This window comes from Melopsittacus undulatus, chromosome 4 (assembly GCF_012275295.1).
Source record: "Melopsittacus undulatus isolate bMelUnd1 chromosome 4, bMelUnd1.mat.Z, whole genome shotgun sequence".
Classification (NCBI taxonomy): domain Eukaryota; kingdom Metazoa; phylum Chordata; class Aves; order Psittaciformes; family Psittaculidae; genus Melopsittacus; species Melopsittacus undulatus.
Window position 1 is genome coordinate 100,592,418 of NC_047530.1, and position 20,101 is coordinate 100,612,518.

General features: G+C 38.9%; 1 protein-coding gene across 1 annotated transcript in view; it reads right to left on the reverse strand.

The window, feature by feature from the left end:
* The window catches only part of LOC101878591 (VPS10 domain-containing receptor SorCS1), a 201,585-nt gene that overhangs the window by 88,293 nt on the left and 93,191 nt on the right, over nucleotides 1-20,101 (reverse strand). Inside the window, exon 5 of the mRNA XM_034061349.1 lies at nucleotides 12,619-12,692. Within this exon, the coding sequence (XP_033917240.1) occupies nucleotides 12,619-12,692 (74 nt within the window). The remainder of the gene's footprint in view (nucleotides 1-12,618; nucleotides 12,693-20,101) is intronic.

The following is a 20,101-nucleotide window of genomic DNA, read 5'->3' on the forward strand; positions in this document are numbered from 1 at the left end:
AACCAAATATCCTACAAAGATCAAGGGTATGGATGAAAAACACTCTGGGACCCATGGAGTTTCTGATTTCTCTCATAAATTCCTCTAAAAATAAAAAGCAGTCCAAAACTTGGCCATGTCCTATTCTAAGCAATTTTTGTTAACTAAGCTGGCAGCACTTTCTTCTCATATTTCTCAATTCTATTCTTTCCTTTCAGCATTCATTCTCAAAGACCAATCACTTATATATCCACAAACTTTTCTTCTTGCCATGGTCTATGTTTTTATTTTATGGTAAAATGCCAGCATGCCCTTTGTCTGTCCCGTTAATCTCAGGCTTTTTGTAATACTCCCTGAAACTTCAGTACACCAGGGATATGCTTGCAACAGGCTTTGCTGAATGCTGCCTATTGTATTTTGGAGATTAGCTTTTTGAGTTTTGCTGGTATAATTGTCTGGGTGTTTTGAATAAAAGAAAAAAAAGGAAAAAGAAAAAAAAGACATTAAAAAATATCTTTGAGGAAAATGAGGATTAAAAAAAATGAGAATTTAAAAAGCCAAAAGCAGAGCAAGGCAGTGACCCCACTGCCTTTCTGCAGAAGATGCTCACATTATGAAAAATTTAGGACCCCCACAGTCCTATCACAAAGTTGCTTTCTAAAATTTTAATCACAATCTAATAGTCATCTGCACTTGAGAGCTCCACAAATCAATATCACTGGCTGCAGTGCAGTAATTGCTCAATGCAGATTCTACATCCACCGTGAGAAGCAGCACAGGGAAAAGACCCCAAATCATCCTCTGGTTTAGAACTAGTCTGAACAAAACAAAAGCAGCCTGGCACTTCCCATTGCACAGCAAATGCTAGTTGGCGTATTTCTGTAGTGACCAACCCCTTGCCATGTCTCTGTCTGAAACATTTCTAAAACCTTGGCTTCCTTGGCCTGTCAGCTCTTGTGAGCCAAGGAAATTCAATAGAGACCCTGTTATCCTGGGGTTTCCACCTCTTCTATCTTTTTTCACTTCTAGGGACAAAAGCAATTGTTTATGGCTGCTGGGAACTGATGAGGTTTGCAAGGCAGTCAGACCACTCTGAACTGCAAAAAGGCATCATTGTGAAGACAGCAAAAGCTTCCACTTGGTGTACTTAACTTCAAAGCACCATTTTCAATAAACAAAGAATTTGAAGCACCAGACAGTCAGGCCTCCATCTCAAGAGCTTGCGCATTCTGGCTGGGTGCCCTTGATTTTGGATACTTGACTTCAGACGCAGTCTGGGACTACATGCACAAGAAAACTGATGGCAAACATTTCATATGTATTGCTTGTACCATATATGATCACAGCAGCCAAGATCAAAGGTCTTTTAAGCTAGGCAATAAATGACAATGTTATTTTACAGAATCTCCAATGCAAATGGCCTAGAATGAAAGCTGGAAGAACAGAAATGCTATGCCCTTTTCACAGACAGAACCAGTGTGAATGTCATTTGTTCTTTATATGAGAACAGAGCTCTTATGCTGCTTTCCCACATCTCAGAGGAAATGAACAAATGCAGAATCAGGACTCCTACAACCATCCCTCACCTTCTTTTGAAAAGAATAAGGTATGATTTGTTCATGCAGCAAAGGATGGCAGATAAATAACAGATAATGGCATGACTCTAGTAAGGTGGGTGCAATGAGATTCACCTAGTTCTGGGCATTTTGAGCAGATTGACACTGACTCAGAGTAGGTCAGAAGTGGCTGTGATACAACACCAAACAGAAAAGCAGCACATCACTTCAAAAATCCTTACTGACCCCTCATCATTTTCCTCTGTGCCCTCTATTTGCTTCCTGAAACCTGTCCTGATTCTCCTTCTGGACTCTAGCTGCATTCTGCAGATGACTTTGTGCTTACTGTGTTATTTCTTTTGAGGTGTCTCCTGACCTTCAACATTCCTTCTCCCCAACCCCAATTTGAGCACACCTCCATCTCTACGTATACTGCGTAACACAGAAAGGCTAATTAGCTGCAACAGACAGGTGGAAGAGAAAACATACTCTCAAAGATCCTTATGCCAAAGTTGTCCTATGAACATAAATATTCTAACAAGCTTTATTCTGACACAATAGAGCCATAAAGTTGCTCTGTTCAGCACATGATAATGGCTTTGTAATTCAATTATTGGTAAAAATTGCCTTTGGGGATTTATCTTCCTTTAGCCTCAGCACTCATGAGAATCCTTTATCGTAAATCTTGCCAAGGCAAAATCAGCTCTCCCACTGCCTCTGGGACATATTGTGCTAGTTCATGTTAAAAAATTGACAGGTTATTCCAATTTATTGAATAGCAGGTTTTTGTTTCAAAGGACAGTGTGAAAACAACAACAGTGGATGACGTCCACGGAGTCCTCAGTAGCATCATTTTTTTTCGTTGCACTGATGCTTCTGTAACACTCTAAATCCTAATTGCCATTCATAAAAATAGTAACACATGGCACTGAACAAGGAGCTTTTTGTCCAAAGATACAAAAGTACTTGACAATCAACCTTTAAGTAACCTTCGCTGCATGCTACTGATTTGTTCAAGACCTATGGAAAAGTACAAGACCAGCAGACCAAGTTAGAAGGCAGGGCTGAGGAAAATTTTTGTTCTCAGCTATATAGATAAACTCCACTGATTAGTCAAGAGCACAGGGACCTCATTGATTTGACCAAGATCACACAGCTTTTATGGGCAAAGACAAAAACGGAGCGTGAGAGTCCTCCAGGCTCCTTTTTCTTTTACTACTATATTGACTTCATGATGACTTTGCAGATACTCTCTGTTCCTTTCTCTTTGCTTGCAGAGGTCAGTGAATGTGCCCCCAGGGAGCTTAGTGTGAGAGGGAATTCTTGTGGTTTGTTTAGTCCATATTATGTGAAATTTTACACATTTTACTATTCCTGGATCACACTGTAAAGATTGCTATCTAGCTTTAACATGTCTTAATGTTATCTAGACATGTTCTGGAAACAAAGGACCAGATTTCAGACAGGCATAAATAATTTCATTTCTTTATATCTGGCCAATAAATCTCCCCTAGCAATAATCTAATTAGATTTTCCCTGCTACATCTCTGCACTATTCTTTCCCACATTGTCTAATTAGATGAAACGATACAATTTTGTGCAATTCAACTGGCAACCACTGGGCCAAATCCATCCTGTGCTATGCTTTATGCAGTTTGTCACCTCTTCTCTAGAACTGATGAAAAATAACAGTGCAGTGAGTAAAGCCCAATTTCTAGTTGTGCCACCTTGCAACACTGCCCCAGAAAAACTGGTGGCTGTTGCTATTAACACTAAAATAGATAAGTAGGTAAACAGGTGATGTGATTTCCAGGATGTGGGTAGTCACTTTTACTCACCATAACTTTTTAAGCCTAGAGTGAGATTATCCACAGCCTTCCACTTCATGATGTCCACATACCCTACAGCTTTGAGGCCAGTAGCAAACCAAGCCTTCTCCCCTGATGCAGTAACACCACAGCCCTTTGTGGGATGCTCCAGAGAGGAAAATTCCTAAAGCTCTGACATAGACTGATGCAAATTCTCGGGGAGATAGGTATCTATTGCTGGTAATGCTGGGTGGGAGGAATTTCTTAAAATGAGGATCTAAACTAAGTGGATAGAATTCAGTTACCAGGATTAGATCCTGATTTTAAGATAGTCCTCATGTCCTATATCTCTTTTTCATATATTGCAGGAAACTTAAGACATCCTACTGGGTTGAAAGAAGAGAAGGAGGAAGGCACCCTCTAGTTATAGCTCCTGAACTCAGCTACCTGATATAGTGGACCATACCTACCTTATTTACTGCTTCTCTGCTGTTAGAGTCTAATAGGATCATGGTTTCCCACTGGTTAAGATGCATGTTTCTGGCTTTTTGGAGTGCTGTGGCCCAGCCAGTATGCTCTGGAGGAGGCCAGGAAGTCAATTACAGCAAGAATGGCAAGTCAACTCTGGTAACACAATACGCTGCTCATTAAACATACAACAGAAAACAGCAGTGAAACCTTCCTGACATAGATATAGACAAATCCATAGGAAACTATACCATGCAACTGCCTCAAGGGCTGACCTTTGTAGGTGCATATGGAGAAATAAGGTGCTTAAGTCCAATGACTTCTGAAGACTGACATGTTCCATGTTCCAGTCATACTGCATAGCACTGCAGCTTCTGATATGGACTAGCCCTCAAATCAAGATTTTGAACCTGGTATCCAGGTGCTTGCGTACTTCTGCAGATCTTAAATGGGGGGGGGAAGTGGATGAGATTGCTGTTGAAGCTCATGGAAGTCTGTGCTTATTTATGAAGTATCTCTGGATGATTTTCTTTTTAAGATAAATCTAGTGAATATGGAAAGCCAAAACACACCAACTTATGCATTCATCAGACTGGAGCCTCTCAGTACAGAAAGGCTTATTCAAGTTAATCACAGAATGTTTTGGTTTGCAAGGGACCTTAAAGATCACCTAGTTCAAATCCGCCTGACATGGGTAGGGACACAATTTAGTCAACATAAACAGGACTGAAGCATTTGACAAATTCTATACACATGCAATGTATAAACAAAAAAATTATTATCACACCTTTACTTTTATTTCAATGCCAACATTGTCTCTGTAATTACTTTTGTTATGAAAATTTGTTTTGCACTGCAAAGCTCATTTCGGTCAATCTTGTTTTTCCCATCTACCTAAACCTTTCAGAAAATGCTAAGAGCAAAATCTGCTGATAGAAAAACTAGAGCACCCACTGCATTAAGGCTTGAGGATACAGGGAGGTAAGAGGCATTTTTGTCCCATTCAGATTAATACAGTGCAAAGAGTCCCAAGCCAGCACAGACTCCAGACAGTCATTGCATGCAGCACAGTATACTGGCATTGCATTTATAAACAACACAGATCTAAATAGCCTAAAGTCAGCTCTATTGTTTACAAGCAGCAAGCTTGGGTAACACTGTACTGCAATCATCACCAGTTTCACTGTGCCAGAATAAGTACGAGGAAAGACAGGTTTTATCAGATCTTTGCAGTTTTTCTATACCACATCACTGGAGGATAAGACTCTAAGGGGAGATGGGGGGAGAGACATGTAAATGGTCAAGATTCTATTCAGTTATGATCTCCAGGAGAACATTCAAGTTACTATTCTATCCCCATCTTTAGTCCCCATGATATACCTCCCCAACAAGGTTGAGGAGGCTTATTCTCATGCATGGTGGAACCCTGCCAAGCTAAGGATTTGGGGCTGAGGAGTTATATTTTTCTGTGAAAAATCTTGATTTGATTATTAGTGACATGTTCTCTCAAGGGGACTACTGGGACCAGAGGATCTGGTTATTACAGACTCAGAGGACCAGAGGGCTATCAGCCTCTGCTGTGTGACTTTGGGCAATTCTCTCAGCCTTGTCCAGGGAATAAAGATGTGTATTTTGGATCTCAATTTCTTAAGAACTAAAATTTATCACAAATCCAAAGATTCTAAATGAGTTTTTAATAGCAACAGAAAGAGGATGCTGCAAGTGTTTTTTTCTGTCCTTGCTGACCCACATGGGGCTGGCAAGTTTGTATCTCTGGAAGCCAGTCAGGCATAAAATCTTAATTCCCAAGATAAATCTGAGAGATTTCAGCCTTTGTTTGCACCAAACAGGTAGAGCTACATCAGGGTCCAGCTGAGAACTGTAAGCAGAGGTTTTCACTAAATCCATTGAAAAGCCGGTGGGATATTTAGTGAACACCGGCACCTGAGAGTATGCTTCCTTGCACCCTAGCTGGGCAGGATGTAACACTGACCTTTTTGGTATGAAAATAGTAAATGTCAGAGGCACTGACTAGTGGCAAAGCGCTCCAATATGTGTTACTCACCATCAGAAATGTTAGCAGTAGCAGCGTGGCAAAGGCCAAGGAAAGGCACAGTTGCAGATTTGCTGTTCACTCTGGTCCCTGGCAGCATTGCTTGCTGCAGTTCATTTGGATCTTTAAGCTGGCAGTCTCGAAACTGCCTAAATATATTAGCAAGATAATAGGAGCCTGTGTTTTAGAGGCTCAGACCTTCAGTCTTTCTTCCAGCACCAAACTGGAAGCAAATCTGGTGTTCAATTCAGAAAAAAAAAAAATAATATAGAAAAGCAAAATTGACTACTTTTGCTATTCCCTATCAGTCAGTTGCTTAATTCAGATCTCCTGAAAACTGTCCTGGGTCCCCTTGTGATGTGTCCATCTTCACCCTACTTAAGCTATGTAATACATATATTTTAATTAAATTTCTAGTACACTTCAAAGCATTGGGTATGCCTTGTGTGTTAGATCAAGTGGATGATTTTCTGGACAGGCTGTCAAAATGCTCTTTGATTGGCATCTTCCCCGTCAGCCTCCAGCAGTTGCCCTACAGTGATTAAAAGGTCTTCAGCAATACACAGCATCATTTGTAAACAACCCAGATACAATGTCAAATAAATTGCCTCAGCCCACCTGGGTGGGCAGGCAAATCTCACCAAGCCAAGATGTGACAAGAACTCTGGGACGGTTCACCCAGATCACTCCAACTGCTTGAATATAATGAAGTTTTTAACAGGTCTTTGACACTTTTTTTCCCTTGATTTTCAGCTCTTTCACCTGCTCCAGTGAACGCAGTTGGGATTTTAAATTATGGTCTCTAGTATTTCCTCGAAAATAAAAGCTATATACTCTATAATTCCACTCTGAAGATTAACTTTCTTTGCCATTGCCCATAAAAGTAACACAAATACCTATTCATCTGTCCTTCCAGCTGCTTAACAGTTTATCTTTTTCTCCCTTTCAGTGTGTGTGTATATTTGTATTGTTTGAGGGGAAAAGTTGGTTGTTTGCTTTTTAAAATGTTTGCACTCTTTTTCTTCTCTTTGTACTCAGCAAAAAAAGAAAATAAAACTCAGAGTGGGTACTTAGCAACATGTCTTACCAAACTGACATGTCTCCTGTAATTCCTTCAGGAAATCATTAACATCATGGACACATGACCCTATCGGAAATGAGATATACTATGATATGTAATATGCCTATTACACTGTGCTGCACATAAAAGCCCTAAACTGTACATTTTGTCTAATCAAGACTGTCATCTTAAAATCATAAAGTGGTTTTGGTTGGAATGGACCTCTAAAGATAATCTAGTCCAACCCCTGCCATGGGCTGGGACATCTTTCACTACATCTGGTTGCTCAAAGCCCTATCCATCTTAACTTTAAACACTTTCAGCCATGGGGTACTTCTCTGGGCAAGTATCTCACCAGCCCTTCATACTAAGAATTTTTTCCTTACATCTAACATAAACCTATCCACTTTAAGTTTAAAAATATTACCCTTGTCCTGTGACTACAGTCTTCACACCAGTGGAGTCTCTCTGCTTCTCTTGCAGGTCCCCCATAGGTAGTGGAAGCTGCACTAAGGTCTCCCTGAAGGCTTCTCTCCTCCAGGCTGAACAACCCCAGCTCTTTCAGCCTGTCTTCATTGGAGAGGTGCTCCGGCCCTCTGAGCATTACAGCTCTCTGATCTCAAAGTATGGAGTGGTATTTCCTTTGTATTTCTCCTACTCACCTGTCTGGGTGCAACACCCATGTAAGTAACAACAAGAAAATAAAAAGCACTGATACAGTTAATGATTATAGCTTGGTGATAATATTTACTGGCTGGGCTTTTCTTTAAAACTATACTAGTTTTTAAGACATTTTTATCACTTGGCTTTATTCCCCCCCAAGTGTTTCAAGGACAGGTTATAATTAGAATTAACAGAGAATCTTTTCAGAAAACGTCTCATTTTCACTAACACCTTCCCTCCCCCATAATATTTTGTAGACATTTTAATAAGCTTTTTAACCTTTTATTTTTATTTTCTTTAGGACCTGCTCTAATTGTGACACCTTGACTTACTGACTGCCAGAAAATAGTTTGTGTTTCAAGGCATGACTTAATCCGAGGACCAGAATAAAAATCTATATTTTAATGAGCATTTTCTGCATACATACTTTGACTGCATTGAACTATATGCACTTTGAATAGGTTTTTGAAACTACTGGTCATGAATGTTTGGATTTGCAAGTCAGAAGGGTATCACCGTTGAATTTTAGACTAGACAGCTGGATCCCTTAAAAAAAGGAACAAAAAATAAAGTAATTCCCAATATGACTGATTCACCAATTGTGTTCACATTTGTATTTGCTACATATCAGCATCTTTGCAAGCAAATACCACCATAATGTATGTGGAGAATCGGCAGGTATCACAAAAATAAACTCAGAAGTATTTAGATAAAGCATTTATCCAACTTTTCTAACATCTACTGCATTCTCTTCCCCTAATGCCAACTACGTTAGTAAATATTGTGCTGTCAGCATAACCCATGTTAAGTTGCTGTTTCCATCCTACCCTACTGAACTAATACTGCTTGGAATGGTCCTTCCTAGTAATTAGAGTATTTTCATAGAGCACAGTTCCAGAATTGCTAAGTACCGTGATAATTTACATACATTTTCCTGTCACAGTACATGTAACAGCAAAATCTCCAGAACCTGCCAAAGAAATAATAAAACCCATGAAAACTATTGACAACAGTGCAGAACTGCAGTGCCTTGGGGCTGTATGCAGTGTGGATTCTTTTATGTTTCCGTCAGATACATAACATACAACTGACTCTTTAAGTGGCTTATGCTTTCCTGGGTACAAGACTTACACACACCTAGCTTATGCAAAGAAGGTGCAGTAGAGTACTTGAACTATAACAATTAGAAGTCTCAAGTGTATACAGTAGCCCATCACTAAAACCTGCCAAGCACACATGTCCATATGACCTCCTAATGAGATACAGAATTACGGATCCTTTATCCTTCCCTCCTTTTGTTTTATTTTGGTTTTGCTTTGGTTTGGGTTGTTTTGTTGGTTTTTTTTTTTTAGATAAGAAAACTGTAGTCACTTATTTAAAAGGTGGATCTGCTCATTACCCATCTGACATCTTCCTCCACAAAGTGACATTACTATCATTTTCATCACAAGGGTGGATGTCAGGACATCACTTAGACCTCAAGAAGAATGAATGAAGTGGAAGAATGAAAAGGGAGGAACAGGGAAGCTCTCAATAAACAAATACTCTATTTTCATATTAATGACTCCTCCTAATGAAACAGAGATACAAGAGTATAAAATACATATGAACTATAAGGAGCTGCGTTACCTTTACACAGTATTTTCTCAGAGTACACAGTAAGCATCAGCAAATTGCTTTAATGTTGTTCTTTAGGGATTTAAATTTCCCTGGGGTGGTAGCAGGAAAGAGTATTTCACAAAGCAGCCAAAAATAAATGAATAAAAAAGAAAATTATCTTGGAAACAGATGCAGGAAATGCAGCTGTAAGACAGTACAGCTTCACAGACAGCATTTCCAGGCAGAGCCTTCTCAAGACTAAAACTGGCAAGTTCAGTCGTATTTGTTTGCAAACTGAAGAGTGACCCACAGACTACTCACAAGACCACATGACAGAGTAAAAATGCCAATTAAAATACCAGTGAGCAATTGGGAAAATGCATCTTTGCTTTCATCAATCATTCAAATCCATTTAAAAGTCTTTAAAGTCTTCCAGATGTTCCTTCTCTGTCAAAAGAAGCAGCATTAAGTAAATGCATCCTCCAGGAGGACAGATGCCAAAGGTTTTGCTTTCTGTCTTCCTGATCTTAGAAAAGTCCTGGTTTAGACCTGGAACAGTCTGTCTTAAAGCAACTCCTTAGCCTTTCTTAGGTATCAGCATATAGGCCTCATTATCCAGAAAATTACAGTTTTGTCCTGGTTTATTCCTTCAAATCAATTTGATTTAAAGAAAGCATCAGGAACAGGAAGAGAGCATGCCCACAGTCTGCCTTCCTCTGAAAGTTGTGACTTCACGACATTTTCCTTCTCTATTCATTTCTGATGCTTAGAAGTCAAGTCAGTCTTCTCACTTTTCAGGCTGATTAGACTCTGCATATTTCCAAGCCAATTAAAAAACAAACAAAAGCAACAACAAACCAACTACAGGACCCTGAGCAAGTCTCTACCTAACTTGTACATCAGCACAGACTAGATAGATGTTGCTGCAGAAGTTTGAATTTCAAGTACACAACTGCACCCTCTTATGCCCCAGTCTTTATTGCTTTTCTTGCATGGGGAGCCAGCAGTGGCGAGGCTCTGAGTGCAAAGGGCTGCCCTTCTGATTCAGCACTTCAGTGCTTGTTTTGTGTTCAGGTACTTACTTGGCTGCACAGAAATGGAAAAGCAAAGAAAAGTCCAGTGTTGCTATCTGTGCTATACATATTCTCAATTGCACATGCACAGCTCTGTTTTCTACTATGGATGGCTTTGAGGACAGTGTCCATATCATTGCAGATATCTGTATTTATTTTCCAAGGTGATGATGATCATAATAAATAAGCCAGAATGAGGTGCAACTGTCTCCACAAGTTGTATGATTTTTATTTTTGATAGCAGAAGTACAGTCTAGCTTATACTGAGGTGTGTTATTCAAGGGACATTTTGTTCAAGGTGAAAATACAGACTTGCAGTTTCATGTTTTGTTTATGGCTGTAGGGAATTAGATGGGTGGCTGGAACATTGTTTCATCTTCCTCTTTGCCTCTGAAGCTCCAAGCTCGAGTTCTCTTATTTTTTAGGTTCTAAGAGGCCATCAAATTTTGAACTCCGTGGAAAGGGAAAATGATCCTTTTCATCATTATTCTTATTGCAGGCATCTATCAGCTCAATTCATAACTGTAAGTAATGATGGGAAACTTTCAAAGGCTTGGAGTGCCGTGCAGGAGATAGGACATCAGGAATAAGGGTATTCTTTCCAGCTCTCTGACCCTCTTCAGTGAGTACAATTTAGTTGGATGGCTCAAAGACTGGGTCTCCAGATTTCCAGGACTCTCTATTCTTACTAGCCCAGAAAAAAAGAACACCCAACAAGTGTTGCGTGGGGCTGTGTGTTTACATCTGACATTTTGAAATCGTGATAGAAGACCTTCGGGAAAGAATAGGGAGTAATAGAAATATATACGTGCCTGTCTATGCAGACACTCCCACAAAGCTTTAAGTTAAAAATGGAATTTAGTTTGCAAAAGCTTCAACTAACACAGGTTCCGAGAAAAGGATTTGAGAGCAGAAGCAGCAAACAAAATCTCTGGTATATCCTTTTCGGATCAAATACAAATTCAACTTCAGAAGTAAATTTGATCTACACCTCTTATTTCTTTCATTAATTGAAAGAAAATATTTGACTGAACCACTCCTGAATATTTATATATTCAAAACCTGTGGGTTTGGCACAAACTTATAGTTTAGAAGCTACCATGGGGGTCTCTTTTAACGGACAGATTCATAGGACAAGTACCAACTTCTGCTCACAGGTGGACTACGGCCTCAATAAAGAGCTGATGAGAAGTGTCACAGATTTACATCAGTGTAAGCTGAAAGAGGAGTAAATTGAAATATAAAAAAATAAACATTGTTTATTTAGAATATGACAACCACAATTGCAGTCCAATGTTGCTTGCTTTTCCACATTAGTAAAACTAATTGCTAAAATTACACTAATTGCTATTGAGTGACAGCATGGAGGTGTTTCAGATATGTATTTTACTGCAAGCGTGGTTACAGAGCTTTACACTGGGTATGCAAATCACTGCTATGGAAAGCAAATGCAAAGAGACCTGTCTGCAATCAGAATCATGAGAAGAGGCTCAGTACACCTGAATCACTGGGTAAGTCTGTGATGATTGAAACTGAAGGAGGCAAGACTCAAAATACAAAGAAACTTGCTAGTAGTAAAGAACTGCAGAATAAAGTTTGTACCTACATTCAGAGTTATTGTACAGTGGTTGTGACCTCTACAAGTGTTTGAATCTGTAGTCAAATCATCCATTACAGATGTCCCCTATATTAAAAATTATGAGATACTCAGATTCTGTCATATTCATGTAGAATATGTCCCTAAGTGAATTTAGATATAAACTATATAGCAGAAGTTAATGCAGAAAGAGTTAAGCTTGCATCAGTGACAAAAAGCTATGATATTTCTTTAAGGTAATTTCGTCATCAAATTTGCAAACATTTTGCCGTTGCTGTAAATGACTGACATTCAAAGATTCAGCAAGAACTTACACATGGCTGATTCATACAGCTTGAAATCTGACTGGAAAATCTTGCATTGCTGCTTAAAAGCAATACTGCAGAGTGATTTAACCTCATAATGAAGAACTGTGGTGCCTAGTTCAATGGTCAGTAACTTGCTCACTTTCAAGGACTGAAGTAGGTCTAACAGAGGTTAAAAGCATAAAACCAGCCACTGCAAGACGTTCCACTCTTAACACATGGCAAGACTATTATTCACTATTTTTCAGTTGTGCATCATACTTAGATCAAAGACTCATTTTCAAGTGCTGTACATTACAGGAGGAATAATGCCACTTTCATACCAGTTCTAAACTAAACTCATCAAATCAGCTGTGCAGACTGCATTCAGCCACACTGCCTTCAAGCCCCCATTTCAACATCTCTGTATGTATAAGGAAGCTGTGCCTAGGAAATGAAGAAACATTTTTGCTCTTACCAGTAGAATCTGTTTGGTGCAACTTGCTCGTGAAGAAGCAGCCATCTTCTGCCAAACTCCACTGAGCTGAATAACTGGAGACAAAAACAAACAGTCATGAATCACAGTAAACCTGAAAGATAATAGAGAAATTAATCCAAAGAAGCCTGTATCACTTCTGAGATAGTGACTTGGACATTTATGACCTCCAGTCTCCAAGGGACATACCCGGGGCAGCTGAAAAATGTCTATGTTGCTTTTTATTGGCAGAGGCAATACCAAGCTGTGTGACATGGGACACGACTGGTATTACCTGAGGGATCACTGTACACTCAACAACCTGCCATGACAAGAAAGTCATCATCTGGATATTCACAGTACTCCCATGCAACAACATCATGGGGTGTGGGAAGGCTGCCTCTTAACGTTTTTAAACTTGTGTTGGACACCAAGTGTAAAGCATAACACAGCATTTTGATATACGAACATAGCTCTGACAATGGATAAACAGTTGCCTTCCTTGATACTATGCTGGAAGGTTGTTCTCCTTCTAATTACCAGAGGCTATCCCTAGAGAGCTTATTTGATCTGGCACAAAAAAGATGCTCTAACACGTCCAAACTTCTCTTGCAGGTCTGAGTAAGTTTAAATAGTACTAGTTACTTGTACCATGGAAACCAGCTATTCTTTTTCTCCTGTCCTTCTGCAAACAACCTGACACCTTCTCCTATTCTGGTTGCACAAACAATATCCAAATACATCAATCACTTCAGAAAATCTTTCCATGATAAATACCAAACCAGGCTGAGAAAGGTCAGCAAAAAGGCATGTTACAGGTATTATAAATACTTTGACATGTCTTTGCAGAATTATATACAAATGTTACCGTTATAGAGCACTTACAAACAGCTGCTCTCCATAAATGCTGCCATCAGGTAATTCTCAGAAGAATAGCAGAGGGAAGAATCACTTGGGTTCTTTCTTTTGCTTCATTTAACCTCAGATTTCTCATATGGAAGCACTTTGAGGCAGTCAGCCCTAAACTTTTCTTGCAGATTCATCTGATTTCCCCTCCTCTCCCTTGCTTGACAGATTTGGTCAGTCCCCTGTTCTGGCAAGGAAGATGTTGGACCCCTTTTTCGAAGCGCAATCTGCATTTTCATGACACCACTTCAGGGTTCTTGCATAAAATGCAAACAATCTGAATCTTTATGTGCCAACCTTGACAAATATTTTTGGAACCAATAGTGGCAGTGGACTGGCAGGGAAGAGAATGCCTGTGAGAATGACTGAGAAGGGAAGAAGGTGATTTAAAAGCTTTGTGTTGATCTGAAAGATGACTTGAATGTTTTCTAAGAATTATGAGACAGGGATGTAAGAAATCTTGAGATTTACTTCTTATTCTGCATTACACTCCCAACACAAACCCCTATATGCTTCAGCTTCTCTGCTGTAAAATCTTGGAAGGACATGGAGAAACCAATTACAACAGCTTTTGGGTAAAGAGCAGACTGACATATGTTAAAATCTACTTTAAAATATGAAAGGTAAAAAATTCACCTCTCTTTCTCATCTCCCTTTCTCTTGAACACCATCATAGAAGAGAGAGGGAAGAAGAGGGAATAGAAGACAATGATGGTAGGAAAAGGAAAAACTGTTTAGCTTTGTGGATAGAAATGCATCCAATTTTAAAACTACAGTGATTAGTCTATTATTGTACCTTAAGTAAAAGCTTCTAAATATATTTTTATTTGGAATTTTAGGAGACACTAACTATAACTAAGGAAAAACTTTCCTTTTTGAAACTTAAATCTTTTGGAACATTTAACAATGACTTTTATAAAGTGCTTTTAGGTGACCTAATTGAGAACTTTACCATTACAGGAGGTATTATTCCCCCTTCACATTCAAAATCCATTTTTTTTAGACCTGCTTTTGTAATTGCTGGAAAAATAAAAACATAATAACAATAAGCTATTGTCAATCTCTCTCTCTAATGGCAGTGATTTCCCTTTCATGGGAAAGTAGTTTCTTCCATGCTAAGTAATATGTTTTTGACATACAGTAATTTAAGTTTTAATAAGATTCAGATCACCCTTTAATTAAGAATAGGGAGCAATCCAAACAAATCAGCAAAAGCTTATGTGTTTCCAGGCCAGGGATGTGTAGGATGTAAACTTTCCAGGGATATAGATGTTCAGACAGCTGAAGTTACCACAGCAGAGCTTGATTTTCCTGTTTTGTATCCCCCACTCTATTCCATTTCTAGTTTCCCTGAGCACAACTTTCAACAGGTTATCCCCTCTCTGAGTTTGCTACTGATAGTACCAGTATCCAGGATGAATTAATTACAGCCTGCAAAAACCTTCCCTGTGCTTGTGTAGCATCCTTCTCCATGCCAGCAGATCTGGACGGCTCAAAGGGACCCCATGCCACAGTTTCCTCTGCCCTGCACTTTCTGCACAGCTTTTCATAGGGGCTGTTCACCTGGTGCATGCAACAACTCCTCCAGCAGAACAGAAGCTGTGATGCTGCACAGAACCCAGACAGCCCTAATTTCTCTTAGTGTGTACCCTGAATGAGACTTGATTCAGGCAGAAAGTGGAGAAATGCAAGACTTTTTAAGTTTGTTTCAAAGGGAGGAAACAGATATAGCAATTCTCCTGTCAGGATTGGCCTCAAATTAGAAGCCAGTGCCCAGTGAGCTGGAGACAGCACATGAGAAAGGGTAACAGTTCTCAAAGGGAAATATCAGCTCCCTGGGAAAGTATGCCCAAAGCTTTCATTCTCTTTGATGAGACAGTTTAAAAACCAGGCTTTAGAAGGGTTTTCCTCCTTTGCCATTATCTCAGCACCAATCTCAGCTTTTAATGGATCACAGCAACACAAGAAGCATAAACGTACATTTAGCAAAGGGGAAATTCCCCATCTTATGTGTCAACTCCGACAAAAAAGGGAAAAAAAATCCTTTGCAGGATATTTTATTCCAAGTATTATTCAATTTAGACTGAGATAGTCTATCTTTAGACCAGATATAAAGCAATATTTGGAGGCTAGGCTTTTCTCAAGTATCAATTATGATATGGCTGGGACTATTTTCCCCCATTTAGCAATTATAGTGCTTGTATGCATATTTTTTAAACCTAGCATCACATTTTGTTGCTATTATAAAAGCCCCCTTCCGTCCTGGGACTTCTTGTGACAGACTCATGCATGCAGTCTCTTCAGAGGTGACATTTTATTTTCTTTGGTAAGCACTGCCATCTGATGACAATTTTCATTGTTAGACTTAAGTTAGGTAATGTTCTTTGCTACACTTCTTTTTCAACCACAAATAGAAAAGGAACCTATTACAATTTCAATGTATGTTTTCATCTGAGGGCCAAGTAATTATCTGGCATTTGATTTCAGTGAAACAAAACTGCAGTGAAGTAAAATAATGTACTGATGTCTCAGATTTGACCCTTGTTTGTCAGGAAATTATCCCCTTGTGTATTTATTTTCCTATGCAATACCCAAGTACTTGAAAATCATTAACAGTCTAGTTTTGTTTTGTTTTGCCTTTAAAAATCCTAATATTCTGTGAAGTAGAAACATGCCACCTACCTCTTTTATGTGGGAACACAGAAATGCAAGGGAAAAAGGAAAGGCTGTCCCAAATATTTTCTGAGCTGTTACAAATGCCCTCTAAGGCTAAGCAGAGTCAAGTGAACCCTCAGAACTGCAAGACAATCCTCCAGCTATAGAAAGAGCTTTCTCACAGCATGACAACATTACCTTCTGGAGTAGGGAAAATTGACATCTGAAAACTTTCCTTACCTACCCCAAACCATATACATACACTACTCACCATCTCTGTTGTTTTCCAACCTGTGTGAGAAATGTAAGTGCTGGTCTTGTATTATTTAATAGTGATAGCATAAGCTTCACCTTAAAATACTTTGGGATATCTGAGAAACAGCAGGATGCAGTTCTCTTTCCCTTCTAATTTCTTGATCTTTCCAGCACAAATTGTAGATTCTTCTTTTTGCATTTTGGGCTATATTCATTGATAACATTTTCAATTTGAGATAGTCAAAACATTCTCTAATAAACAGACTGAAACACCAATTCTAAAAGGCAAAGTGTGTACTAGGAAAAGAAAAAAGAACTCTTTTTTTCTTCACAGCTCTGGAAAATCTTAGTTTCACAAATCCCTTTAATTTCTAAATCGTTCTAAATATATTCTGCCATATATCTTTCTTTGGCCTTCTGGCTTGTACTGCATAGAATGAACACTTATCATAATGTACTGTGTGCTAGTTTACAACTGTAAAAGGTCTCTGTCCCCTTCCATAGTATGACTAGATCTATTTTATTCTTCCCTCTTTTACCCATGTATTGTACCTCCTATGCATCTTCCCTTCACTCAGATTTCTAAGCTCTTTAGAGCAGAAATAATGTATTGCAGCATGTGTTTACCCAACATAAAGATTGCTGGAGCTCTCAAGAGCTGTTACAAATACAAGGAGGTAGGAGTACAAATGTAAGTGCAGATAAGTGTAAGGCCAAATTTTCCCTACAACAGATACTTCGGTAAAAGGTTCCACTATTCAAAATGGTGGAACTTGGATGATTTTCCCATATTATTTCTTACAGTTTTGTACTTCATCCACAAAGTAGCATAGCAATCTAGGAGTTTGATACTTTCCTCTGGAACAACCTGGCTACTGTTGTAAATGCTTGATAAGACAAAACAATGGCTCTGCCGTAGATTCCCACATTACACTGGCTTCAAACCCAGCTTTCAATAATTCACAGGACTCAGGGAACATTTAGATACCATTGATTACATTCTTTTTGTTGTTCATCAATGTCTTGTTTTATAAATCTCTGAAGTACTATCACATTTGAACACCAGCATTAATATCAGTGAAGTTTGTGTTAACTTGTATTTTATATATATATATAAAGCATATATATGTCTAACACATATAGTACTGGGCTATCAAAAGAAGGATACAGAAGGTAATCAATGCCTTCAATAGTTTTTCCAATGGACACATCTTAGTGAGCAATAACTCTAATAAACAAAAACTGTAAAAAGCACAATTTTCTCACCATTTTCCAAGGAAACGTGTATTTCAACTGAAAAACTAGAGAAACATTAATGTATAATATACAGACTCATCCTTAAAACACCTCTGCTAGAGGAATTGTGTAGGAGTCACAATTGCTATAAACCATCAGACCTTCACTCACTTTTATGGAGCTAAACCAAATTACGCTAAGTGAGGACTCATCTCTTTTTAATTTACTGGCAGTCTTATTTTGTGTTGTATTTTAATATTAGTCTATACGCATTTTAAAAGCTCCAAAACAAGGAGCTAAAATATAGTCTTTGAGGGCCTAATGTTCCCTAAGCATCACATAAATTTGATTTATTCTCATGTAATAACCAAAGGCATGAAATTATGAACTACAGACCCCTGCTTGTATATCCAGGTTTGACTGAATTATGAAGTTGAGATCTCCTGACATAAACCCACATCTTTAGGACAAACAAAATGAGATGTAACAGTTTCATAAAGTATTTCACCTGAACAAGCACTTTAATAAAATTGTACTCTGCACCACTTGTTTCCCTTACAAACACAGGATTTTACCTGAGATTTTCTCAGTCAAAAATCTGGTTCTTATGAGGCAGTTAAATTGTTTATTTGGCTGTTGAATGTAATGGGTAAGAAAGCATAGCAGCAACCAGATGCTGCTAGCAAACGCATACTTGTCTTAAAGAGAGCAATCCCCATTACAGCCTTCCAGTATTTGAAGGGGGACTATAAATATACTGGGGAGGGATTCTTCATCAGAGACAAGGGATAACAGGTTCAAAGTTAAACAGGGGAAGTTTAGATTGGATATGAGGAAGAAGTTCTTTACTGTGAGGGTGGTGAGGCACTGGAATGGGTTGCCCGGGGAAGTTGTGAATGCTCCATCCCTGGCAGTGTTCAAGGCCAGGTTGGATGAAGCCTTGGGTGACATGGTTTAGTGTGAGGTGTCCCTGCCCATGGCAGGGGGGTTGGAACTGGATGATCTTAAGGTCCTTTCCAACCCTAACTATTCTATGATTCTATGATTACTCCCCAGTTCCGACAAGCTCAGTAGTCCCCAGAGCCAGTGGGCAACTCTGCTACCTGCATACTCAGCAAACTCACCATACCAAAAACTTACACATAAAGCAATCTATGTATCATTTACATCTATGAAAAATTTCCTCCTTTAAAATCTGACTTTGAAAGCAAGGTTACTGAGGTTGGATGACTCTGACTGGATGCCAGGTGCCTACCAAATCTGCTTTATCTTTCTCCTCCTCAGCTGGACAGGGATGAGAAAATACAACAAAAGGTTTGTGGGTTGATATAGGACTGGGAAATAGCTCGTCAATTACCATTTTCGGAAAAACACACTCAACTTAGGAAATTGGCTTAATTTATTAGCAATCAAATCAGAGTATGGTAATGAGAAATAAAACCAAATCTCAAACCACCTTCCTTCCACTCCTCCCTTCTTTCCAGACTTAATTTGACTCCCAATGTCTCTGCCTCCCCCCCCTTGCAGCTCAGGGGAACAGGGAATGGGTTATATTTGGTTCTGATGCTTCTTCACATCGTGATCTTAAATCACATGGTAGCTTCATGTGATTCCTATGCTGATGAGGATCTTCAGTTTTATACACTGATTTCATCTTATGCAAAAAACATTATGCACATGGAAATTCAGAATCCGGTTAAAGAAAAGGTGATTTAAATTGCATGCTGGAAGCAACACAAAGGAGATAATTTGAGCAAGCAAGTAGTTCCTATTATTTTTCTTTTCCTTATTTGCCCTAAACAAGTTATGATGGAATACGGCATTGAATCTAAGCTTATGTTAGTTGCATTTACCAACTTCGGTATGCTTATATTCACAAAAGTTTCCTTCCTCTCTCCTCTAGTTCCCATGAAAGCTCCACTCATCCTTCTTGGACACAAACCTGACCAAAGTAATTCAGCCTACACTACAGTATTGACCTAAAAATCCCCACATGCTATAGGAAAAATAGCTCAGAGCATCTTTGAAAGCACAGGGTTTGACTCAAGTTCACCTCTAATTCCCTGACAAGGTTCCTACTGGCCTATCCTCCTGATAGTTTATTCACGTATGCTGACTTCTTGCCTCTTACACTTCCTGGTGTTTCTGTGAGATGACTAACGTTCATCAGGTTTCACTCTCATGCTTCAAATAGAATTTGAAGGGACAAAAATCCCCAAAACAGCAGTGCACCTAAGACACAGATTATATTTTTTTTACTGATGAACCATGTATAGATTTTGAGAGATCACTTTTTCTTCATCTTGAGTATCTTTTCTTTTTTTCTTTTTATTTTTTTATTTATCTCAACTTCACCAAAGAACACAACAGTCCCAAAGCACAGTTTAGCTCTAACTAAAACATAACAGAGTCAAACTGAGTAAAGACAACTCTT